The sequence below is a fragment of the Megalops cyprinoides genome, chromosome 21 (genome assembly GCF_013368585.1).
Source record: "Megalops cyprinoides isolate fMegCyp1 chromosome 21, fMegCyp1.pri, whole genome shotgun sequence".
Lineage (NCBI taxonomy): Eukaryota > Metazoa > Chordata > Actinopteri > Elopiformes > Megalopidae > Megalops > Megalops cyprinoides.
In genome coordinates, this window is record NC_050603.1 from 22,661,384 (window position 1) to 22,672,319 (window position 10,936).

The 10,936-nt window shown below is 41.8% G+C and overlaps 2 protein-coding genes across 6 annotated transcripts in view; both read right to left on the bottom strand.

Annotated features, from left to right (window-relative positions):
- elmo1 (engulfment and cell motility 1 (ced-12 homolog, C. elegans)) overlaps positions 1-646 on the bottom strand; it is a 106,518-nt gene extending 105,872 nt beyond the window's left edge. For all 5 annotated transcript variants that reach the window (XM_036555307.1, XM_036555305.1, XM_036555306.1 and 2 more), the window contains exon 1: positions 512-646. The gene's annotated coding sequence lies outside the window, so the exon portion shown is untranslated. The remainder of the gene's footprint in view (positions 1-511) is intronic.
- Positions 647-4,569: 3,923 nt separating this feature from the next.
- rp9 (RP9 pre-mRNA splicing factor) lies at positions 4,570-10,198 on the bottom strand. Its single transcript, XM_036515872.1, has 6 exons — positions 9,884-10,198; positions 9,508-9,538; positions 9,117-9,246; positions 7,952-8,043; positions 7,608-7,669; positions 4,570-5,458 (listed from the first exon to the last, which is right to left on the bottom strand). Exons 1-6 carry the CDS (start codon positions 10,033-10,035, stop codon positions 5,257-5,259), a joined length of 669 nt encoding a protein of 222 aa, XP_036371765.1. The 5' UTR covers positions 10,036-10,198; the 3' UTR covers positions 4,570-5,256.
- Between the last annotated feature and the right edge of the window lie 738 nt (positions 10,199-10,936).

A 10,936-nucleotide genomic window follows, 5' to 3' on the forward strand; every position in this document is an offset into this window, starting at 1 on the left:
TGCGTTTGACATAAGAGTCACTCTTAAACACTTTGCTAAATAACCTAAAACTAGCCACCTTGCGCCAAACGACAGATTACTGTACCAGAACTCTGCAGTTATCGCAGATATTCACGTTACATCTCACATAAAACGCACCGCAAAGATTCTAGCCAGCTAGCAAAGAAACAAAAGAGTCGGCGTAACTCGGTAGCCAAACACATTTGAAACCGCAAGCCAGCTATCGTATAGTACCAAGCGATATATGAACCCTGTGAGCATAACCAGATCGCCAGCTAAGTAAAAGCTACCCGCAACGATTGGCATCGCAGGCCCCTTACAGAAAATAACAACACAGAAGCTACTGTGTACACTGTCATATACTCCTTTGAGTGAAATTCATCTTTTTGGTAGATCACGCGCGTACACATTCACCCCAACGAGTTAAAAAAAAACTCAAATGCATGCACGCAGTTATTGAAATACTACGTTGGTTTCAGTACTGTGAATGAGTGTCACGAATTTCACCAACCTGATTAAGGGAGCAGACTTTTCCACCATGAAAGTGCTGATGTTCGGAGTTTGGCGAGCTTCAGCGCAGCTCTATCGGTCTCCTCTCCTCTTTTAGATACGGCTGATGTTTTCACTTCCTCTTTCCTCCTCCTGCTGCTGGTTGGTGCTTTTCCTCCTAGCGGTGATGTGAGGGGCGCTGACCAATTACAGCACAACAGATCGTGACAATTGAATAACCCAGCGCTGGCTCTTGTAATCCCGGACGTCCAGCTCTGACGATAAAAAAGAAACTTCGCCGTACCAAGTTAAAACTGATGCAAGCTTCGGCGCACTAGTGTTGTTTTTGCACGTCGCTACTTCCCATACGACGAGTTTACGTTTTCGCCTTTCTTTGCTGTTCAGACTAGCTCGCGTTAGTCATGAATGCAACTTATTGTTGAGTTTAGCATGACAGATTTTGACAAGGTGCTAGATGCAGATTTTTAAAACAGCTGCATACAAAATAATAATAATTAAAAAATGATTTCAACTCTTACAGACTCTATTCAAGCACAAGAAGCACTTGGTTTACTCCAAAGTCTTAATTAGCAGAACCGTTTTATTTGCATCCCATGATACAATCGCGAATCAAACGAATTATTTAAACTATCGTCAACATTCGGCAATATTGATTCTACTGTTTATTTCTTGTGTGCTTGAATATATTTCATTTATTTTATGTGTTATGAGGCCATCATCTTATTAATGATATGTATGCTGGCATTTTAACTCCAGAGAATATATAAATCACTAGTTTTTAAGAGGGGGTATCTGCCCGCACATCTTTTTGCTTGTTTACTTGTAGAGGCTTGCAACAGCGTACAGCGGGTGTGTTCCAGTAGCCTAAATACACTAGATTTATGAAGCAGATTACAAAGAAAAACTTCATACTGCACTAACGTAGCTGTAATTTATATTCCAGTGTGTATAAATACTCTGTTACCCATTTCCGATGATGCAATATCTACCTTGCACACTTCGCTGTGAAATGTGGACAATGTGAAAAGCTTGTTGACAGCACGTATGGTGACCGAAGAACGTCAGCCATGACTTGTTCTCCAATGGTCGCGTGGTTGTGTGGTGGCGTGCTCAACAAGTACCCTCGAAATTCACAAAATGCTGGTATGAATCTGCTTTCCATTAGTGGTTTAGTCGCTGGCCAGCATCATTTCATTCTTTCCGATTTGAATGCTCCCTGTAAGTTGCCCTAAAGGTGGCATTCTTTCGATAGTTATGTGGACAATAAGCATAAGACACGTGACAATGAAACAGTTCTAACCTGATAAAATAAGAAATGTTACAATTTTGCCTTGCTTGGAATGCCACACTTCATATCCACCTATTTGCAAAATCTTTCCGAAATGAATTCAAAGGCATGGGCATACAATACCTAGGTAACATTTTCTAAATTATTTCATGAGTAAAATGATACACAAATAAGTTATTAAACTGTCACACAAACTACAGTATATGGGGAATTGCAATATGCTGGTGGATGGTAGTTTTGTGGCTTGAATGGGACAGTGGGCCAGAAGCCCTGGTTGCAATCAACCAACCGTTGGAATCAACGTTTGTGCATCTGACCTCTTTAGTTGTCATTCAATAGGCCATTTAAATTCAATGTACTTTGAAATTACAATATATTTTTCATACAATATATTTTTCATACAGACAGACTGATGGGTTAGCTAAGGCAATACAGCAAGAAAAGGTCGAGAGAGCTCAACATTCCCTGGCGTTACTATGGAAATGTGAAGGAGGATCTGCATCTGCAGGTTAACATGTTTGCTGCAGATTAACCCCGTTCCAACCAAACTAACATCAACTTTTAACTGCAATGCACAAAGCCGAGAGCTGTGCAGGGGTTGCAGATATCTTTTGCCCTAATATGTGCAGCTGAACAAAATGTGCCAGACAAACTTCCTCACAAGCAGGTCAGATCAATTTCCACCACATACAGCTCTCATCTCCATGGTAAAGCAGTGGGGTTAAAACTATCCCCCTGTCCTTCGCTTCTCTTGATAATAATCTGCAGTAATAGTGGCTGTGCATCTCTTAAAAATCCTTTAATCATCCAAAATCCCCATCATAACAAGCCTTGGACAAATCATTTCCATTGACTTAATCTATAGCAGGTCTGAGTGCTACTCATTGCAAATTCAATGGCACACATAATTACTGGGCTGTGGTGGAAAGTGACAGGAGATTAATTTTTTTAAGTTAAATCAACACTAGTTTAACACTAAATTACAGAAGTACAGCTGTGTCCAGTTATCACAAAGGCAGAGCATTAAGAATGGCCAAAAAAAAAACTCTACAATCTCTAGAAATGCAGAAAACCAATGAATTACCCCACAAAACGTGAAAAGCAAGGAAAAAATCCAGAAATCAATGACCAAAGGGTTTAATGTCAGTCACCATTTTACTCTGAGCAATGGACTTCTCTGTTGCTGTAAACATTTAATGCTGGAACCATCTTACCCTAATTTTTGTGGCACAGAATACAATGTACAATAAAGCCTTGGACAGGACCCAGATCTGTCCATCTAAAGTTGCAACCTTAAACAACAAGCACAGAAGCCATGGATTAAAACTGTTGCATAACATGGGATTGATCCAACAACCCCCTGTTGTCTGGGCAGACTCTGTACCCCCAATACTGCAGTTGTCAAAGGATGCCCAAATGTTACTGTAGTTATTGTATTTACTGAGATGCAACACTTGGAATGACCACAGGAGAGGAACATGTGACATTCTGCTTCAAAGCCACTTGACATGGCAGCAGTATTTGGAACAATACCCTGGCACACCAAGCCACTTGGCAAAGACAGGCTTTCAAATTGCCAGCAAAGCTTGAACACACCAGAGAAAACACAACTGAACTGAGCATTCTAATGAAGTCCCTCTGCCGTCCAGAAAGATGAACTGATTTAATTAGAAAAGACGAAGCTCTTGGTGTCGTGTTTGCGAATCAGGAGGTGGGACAAATTCCTTTTCAGCATTTGCAGTGAGCTCTGTGTGAAAACCTCCTGCCTCTGGTCAGTTACAACTGTTCGTACAGACATCATTTATCAGATGCTTTCCGTGAAATGCAAAAAAAAAAGGGAAAAATGCAGGGGTTGCCATGGAGCTGAAGATAACAAAGAGCAGAAGTCACTACCTCCCATTATAACATATGAACTGTATACACACATTTACACTACAGATTACATCGGCAAATGCGACAAAATCTGCACCTCTCTGACCCCCAGATAGGCCTGGTTTTGCAGTGTAATATAAAGTGCAAATCTTCAGAGTCCCATTTGAGGTCCCATCTTTTCCATGGGAGATTTGTTAAGTGTCCTTTGATGCGGCACGCAGAGCTTACAGCTTGCCATAAAATGACACACAGTCCCAGCGCTGCACTGAGACTCAAGCACGTCAGAGACGAGCTGCAACGTTTGAGCTGAGATCAGAAGTTGAAGGGGAAAAAAAAGCTTGTTTTTGAAGATGGCAGTGTGAGAACAGGGTCAGGCTCTTCTGTGCCCTGCTTAGAGTTCTCTCCTCCTCTCCTTCAAACTATAGGATAGTAGGACACCCGTGGCTCATGCATTCGGTGTTAGCAGTGTGGCATAGTGGAACAGGGATTGTGACCCAAAGGTTGCCAGGTCGATTCCTCAGTAGGCCACTGCTACTGTACTTACAGTAACTGCCTCATTAAACATTCAGCGGTATAAATGGACAATATGCAAATTCCTGTAGATAAGAGCATCTGCTAAGCAAATGAAATGCTATGTACATGTGTGATTAAGATTAAGCCCATAGGCCTAAGACCACCATATCTCTTTTCATATAGGCCCATCATGACCTTGTAATGCCAGTTGTGATGTGTGCCATCATGATCAGATGCCTTACATACTATTCTGAGCCCATTTAGTGAAAAGATCAGACCTGTGGTGATGGATTAGCATTTTGACAAAACTAAAAAAAAAAAATACAGTGACAACTGGTGACTTAGGAATATTATTGCTTAGCAAACAAAAACAGTTGAACTGGACTGCTCTGCTGCATTTATTCAAACTCTTTTTTACATCCATTTTGTATTTACATATTTGCACTACTGAAACACCGAAGTGGTGCTACTGTATGGTAAGCCACCTTAGACAAACTGCCACTTATTTAATACAGTTTCAGTTTCAAATGATTGGCAAACTGCTGATTCACAAAAAGCACTTTCAAATAAAACATTCTTTCACTGGAAAAGGGAAGGTAACACACTGCCTACACATTACACAGATAATAGGCAATATGTACATTCAGTCTCTCTTGTTTAGACGTAAACACCATTCTTCCTTTTGTAACCGTGTCCGTGGTGTAATTAGCTGTGCCACTGACTGAAGCGCATTTAAAGAAAACACATGCGGGTTTGAGGGTTCAGTTCCTGGCGTGGATCTGCTCTGTATGATCTGATGGAGAGGCCTAATTAACCTTTCACCCTTGGTGAACGGGGAGCTGGAAATCCATGCATTATTAAGTGATTCTGGCACAGGGAAGGGGAAGAACAAAGGCTGACAGGCCCACCCTGTGATCTGCGGCTTATGCTGCAAGCTGGCGAGGCGCTCTGCCGGGGGACAGGCTGTCAGCTGGGCTACCTCACACCCCCCCCACCACCCCCCTTCACGGACGGCATTGGGGAAGAGTTATTACAGGGAACATGGGGGCTGGGTGCCCCCCCTCGTCCCGGTTTCAGTCCGACTCAGAGCTGTCACTTGCCCTGGAGGACTTATGCTTCCGTTTCTTCTTCCTCTTCTTCTTCTCTTTCTTCTTCTTCTCCTTCTTCTTCTTTGCCTTCCGCCGGCGCTTGCCGCGGTCCGAGTGGGATGATGCTGAGCTGCTGCTGTCCGAGTCAGAGGTGGTGTCCTGGAGCAGCTGCTGGAGTTGCTGTATCCTGGAAACAGAGGGTAGAGCGGTCAGCACTGTAAGGGGTTTGTGTGTGTGTGTGTGTGTGTGTGTGTGTGTGTTGGTGGCACAACTGCCAGTAAACAAAGACACACACAAGCAGGGCCCCGGGACTACAGCAGATACACAATTACACACTCCGTCACGCAAGACAACACACAATGTTCCAAGTGGGGATTTCTAATCGTGCCATTCATATATCTTTAACATCTCTGCTGCTTTTTGTATGATTTCAGATGGTGCCAATATAGCCCACTCAGAATTTTTTTTGTCTTCAAAATTTTAAATCCTGCAAATTACTGAATCCCTGCCACACCATTGGGATTACTCTAAGTATGGCTAAGAAAATACAATGAGATGACAGGCACTGTCTGCATTTTAAGCTCATTATAAGGATTTAAGGTGTTTTAAGCTTGTGCCAAACATCAGTCAGGAAAGTTGTTTCTGGCCAATCAATAAACAACACATGAGGGAATGAACAAGACAAATGGTGAGTTAGCTAAAAAATGTTAGACGCTGCCCGCAAAAACATTGTTAGATGAATAATGAATATTTCACAATGAAAAAAGAACACTCCGACTATCTAATGAATACTTTAAATTGAATAATCTATTGGCTTTCACTGGAGTCTCATCTCTATAGGTATGACATGCTCAGAAAGGGATGAAGAAAAAAATGTGAGAGCGTGCTTCGAAAACATTTCCCAAAAGATACAGAATCTTAATTAACAATTCATCTGTAGAATGTTCTTTCAACAGTCAGCAGTTGGCCCCACTTTATCTTGTCTGCTCCAGAAAAGACCGTTTCCTTTTTATTCTTGCTTTTCATATTTCCACTGCATTCAATAATTCCATTTCATTCCATGACTACTTCATCTTCTGATGTCAGCTCCACACAAAGACCTTCACTAGAGCCCGACAGATCGCTGACGTTTATGCCACCATGACTTGGGCGGACGTTTGGTAGTGTCCAATTAAAAGTCCTTCTACCATGCACTTGGACTTTTTGTGAAACCTCTAAATACTCAGAGTAGAAATCATAACTTGGATAGATGGTCACATTCGCATAATGGTCAATGAGACATTCAATTATGGGCACCAGCTCATTTAAATCTACTGAAAAGTTTCCCAACTTCAAAGTCATAGAGGATGTGAGTAAAACAGAAGACATTATAGAGAATGAAACTGACTAGCAGCTCTCAAAGTTATGCGGGTGTATTTGAACAGTGACGCAATAATAATGAATAATTCCCAGTTATAAAAAATATATACAATTCTTCCAGTGCAGAGAAAGCTTTATATAATTCAATATGACAAGCAAAAAGTCACTCAAATCCAGTTCAGAAAATCTATCCTCATATATATCCAGGCTTTCAAGGTTATTTACATTCCACAGGAATATGAAATGTATGCACTCCACACTACAGAGAAAATGATGTTGATCTCAGTGAATAATTTACAGAAACAGTAAGACGGTGAAAAAATGTGGCCCTGAGGAATTTCCTGGTCTTTAGTTGACTTGGTATAAAATGACCCTGTTACACTATCCATATTATGTGCATGGCCATTGTTTCCTCCAGCATTTTATAGGCGTAGCACAGCGCCACGCCTGAATTTCACAGTTGGGATAATCAGCGGTATTTAGACTCTCGACTCTGATCTTCTATTTTCAAACATACAGTGCACGCACACACACACACACACACAAAGCTGCCTTTGCCTGCTCCTGCGTTCAACAATGCTGCAGCAACTGACATTTAAATAAGCGTCTGATATATGATGCTACATATGTTAAATCTCATCAAATCAAATTAAAAATCAAGAAAAACAACTCTACACACACACACACATTTTTCCTGGGGGCAGATAAACCCCTTTAAAAGCACATTTGTAAGTTATACTTTCTTGCATGTATTCTTAGGTTACTGGTTATGTTAGCAGCTTGTAAAAAAAAAGAATTTACAGTAACGTCATTACAATTCACCCTTGCCCCCCTCAAAGAGCCATACCTAAGGAAAATCTTAGCGGAAACACTAATTGGAATGAAATGGTTATGCAATGCATGCACTATGTCAGCAAATAGAAATGTTCTTTTACTGGAAAAAAAAAAAAACAAAGAATAAACAGAAAAAGAAGTACCTCGTCTCCTTCTCGTTGCGTTTGTTTTCTCTTATCAGGTCATACATGGGGTCTTCGTGTGCCTGCAGACATGTTCCACAGGTGAATTATGACAGTTCCTTCCACTGTGGTGATTCCTGGAGGCCACTGGCCAGCCAACAAACAGCTGACTCAGAAAGCCCCAGTCTAACCCCAACGTGCTTTGTGCTTGTGCAGTAATTTAAACAAGTCCTCCACTCTCTGTCTTACACAATGTTTTTGTTAGTGAGGCAAACGTACAGTGTTCTGAAATACGCTAATTAAAATTGTCCATGACGCACAATGCAGTTTGAATCAAGCCAATGAACAAATCTGAGCCAACTTACAACTCTGAACTGCTCCAGCTTTTGGTTTCCTTGGATAAAGAAGGGGCACTCTTTGTCTCCGGTCCTGTGTCCATAACGTTTGCACCTCCAACCTACACATAAAACGGTACACAGCACACCCCTTAGTCAGTATATTTGCAAGATCTCCACGTAAAGAAAGCACTTCCAGCTATGAAAATCAGACCAAAAATGTAAATCTGGCAAATCATATTATTCACCTCTAAGGGATTTTCATAGGGACTATTTGTACTCATAGAGAAATCATTCAGGATTCAAATACATCAGAGGTTATGGGTGAGAATTAAGCTTTGCTGTCAGTGTGGGACCCATATTAACCACAGCTTCAACTCTCCTCTTATCAAAGGCCCATCGAGGTGTCTACAAAGACCGTTTACATGCAAGGAAATGCCACATTAGGCTGCCCAGCCACAGTGTTTTCCCTTCTGAAAGTCCATGACCAAACATCTATTTCCCACTACAATTAACCAACATACCAAAGGCCACTTTATAATCAAAGTCAACGAAAAAGGACAATATGCATTATTCCCAATACATTATAAATGGGGAAAAATGCACATTTCCCCAGGAGAACAAACGCAAACGTTGTGCTACTTTGTGTTTCAATGCTTATTTGCCCTGCATACCATGAACATGTGTGGGATCAGGAATTAATCTGAGAAATAATGAAAGCCATTGTTCTTACTTGGCATACGAGAACAGCATTTGATCATGGCAACCATGTTAAGCTTATCAAAATAAGATGTGCACAAAGAAACTCCAACCACGAAAGCCTTGTTTAAGTCAAACTGAGCAGAGCTTCCTCCTTCGGATGCCCTAAAGTGACACCTCCTGGCCCCCCGGGGCAGTTTTATACACAATAAAAGGCACTAAAAATTTCAATGTGACACTTCACTGGGCAATTCTCCAACATCTGCGACACGGTGACATTTGCAGTTCCACCCAGTCGTGTGGATTTGTACTGTGTGAATGGCCGTGACAGCACGGCCATTCGAGTGACAGCTCCCCTCCTCAGAAGCCGCGCAGCTTCGCCGCTCGCATTCTCAAACACATCCCTCTGACGAAACACGCGTTTTGAGAAAAGGGCAGCGAAGCAGGCGCGCTTCGACGCGCCGCAGCCGCGTAACGGGGCGCGCGGTGCACTTACACTGCATGACTTTGACTTCTTTCCCCAGCGGCATCCACAGCCCCTTGGTCGGCGCGTGCGCCAGGAACTCTCGTGCGTCTTCATTTCCCGGTGTGTCAGGTATACAGTCCTCGGGCTTGTCCTCCTCCTCCTATAAAAAGCAGCCCCAGCGCGCTGGCAAAACAAATCTAAACGTCCCCAGACCGCAAGCTTTGCAGGCTAGGATGCGCCTGCAGACTGGTTTCCCAGCATGCAATTCCACTGCAGCCTTTGATGGAGTGTGTTTATACGCTGTAATAATAGGCTGAGTGAACGCCATCTGTTTAAATAGCTCTAAACTACACCGTGTGCATGTGTGTGTTTTGCCAAAACATGTGCTAAACGAACAGAGGAACTCCAACCCGTAACAAACCTTTACAAGTCCGGGAGGGGGTTTTTCATAACTGTAAGGAAGAAAACAACAGTTGGTAAAAAGGCATTTTTCAGGCCTCGTCCACAGTCTGGGTTCTATTTAGAATTTCTATTAACTAGTAAGCAACGTTCGTGTGTTGACAACATTTTCATTTAGACTCACAATTTTGGCCAGTTAAGTTATGATGATTTAAGAGCTGAACTTTTCCAACTTGGCAATCGTGACAATGACCGCATTCCACATGAGACCAAGACAAGTAGCTAGCTACAGCGCATGGACACCCCACCTCCCCGCAGCGCTCTTTAAGGAATCATTCATTATTTACAGCCGCTGTATACAAGTTTCACAGACTTAAGAATGCTAAAATTTCACTTACAATGTCTCAACGTGCTTTATCTTTTGCACTTCTTGTGAAAGTTTTTTCGTTTGTTTCCTGAGTTTGTCCAAATCGTGTTTTGATTCCTTGTGCCTCTTGTGGTCTCGCCTGCCCCCTTCATCATCATCTCTGGACCGCTTCCTTCCCGACATTGCAATAACGTGGTAGATGTTGTCGTTAAATTAATGAGATCAGCTAATACCGATTGTGAGTATAATTTTTGTGTTTTTGTACTGTGAGAAATCCTACAGCAAATACATTCCATTTTGCTCTACATGCTGTTTCGGTTACGACTACCAGCAACATTCTACGGTATTTCCTGCCGCTCGACTGTTCTAGTCAAAATCCAGCGCCACCTGTCGGTCGCAGAAAAACGTTTTTCCTCCGGCAAAAACAGCCACGCAGATGCAAGTACGTACAAATTAATAATCTTGCCTATGTCGAAGTCACCCGAAACACGGCTAAACAAGATTTAAAATTATGATATAATGTAATATAACAATGTAATATTATAAATACCCATTTAGGAACTTAATTATTTGAGCCGCTTCCGCTTTTTATTCCCCTATAAAGATAACAAATTATGTTTCTCGATAGATTTGTGGGGTTGTGTGCTCTGTCTTACTAAAACCAGTATAAAAAAAAAAAGATTTTATAAACGTTGTCTGGGCGTATGAATGTGTACATTATGCAGATGCATGAGTAGGGTCAAATGTTTGGGCTGATAGCGGTATTTACACCCTATTTCAGTAGGAGCAAATTCAGCGCCATCTCAATGTAGTGCTGGCTTCGATGGAATTCATTCAGCAACGATACACAAAAAAATAAGCATACGTATTGGTCCCGTGGATTGTTCCCACGGCATTGCATTCAGTTTCGTCGTTTGGTTTCATTTTACAGTCAGTCTGCGTTATGTTATGTTCTTGTACTGAAGATACTGAAACGATGGAAAACAGACTGGAGTTTCGACATTTCAGCATGGGCATCATATGTTCAGATAATTCCAAAACATTTCCTTTGATACTCACTTGATAGTTATATTTTTCAACCAAG

What these genes read in the sequence shown, in the direction of transcription:
- rp9 (XM_036515872.1), bottom strand. Translation starts at nt 10,035, where the DNA reads ATGTCGGGAAGGAAGCGGTCCAGAGATGATGATGAAGGGGGCAGGCGA. An exon ending in AGAAGTCAAAGTCATGCAGT is followed by an intron (nt 8,044 to 9,116) that starts GTAAGTGCACCG and finishes TTTTATGTGTAG; the next exon opens with GTTGGAGGTGCAAACGTTAT. An exon ending in AGCTGGAGCAGTTCAGAGTT is followed by an intron (nt 7,670 to 7,951) that starts GTAAGTTGGCTC and finishes ACATGTCTGCAG; the next exon opens with GCACACGAAGACCCCATGTA.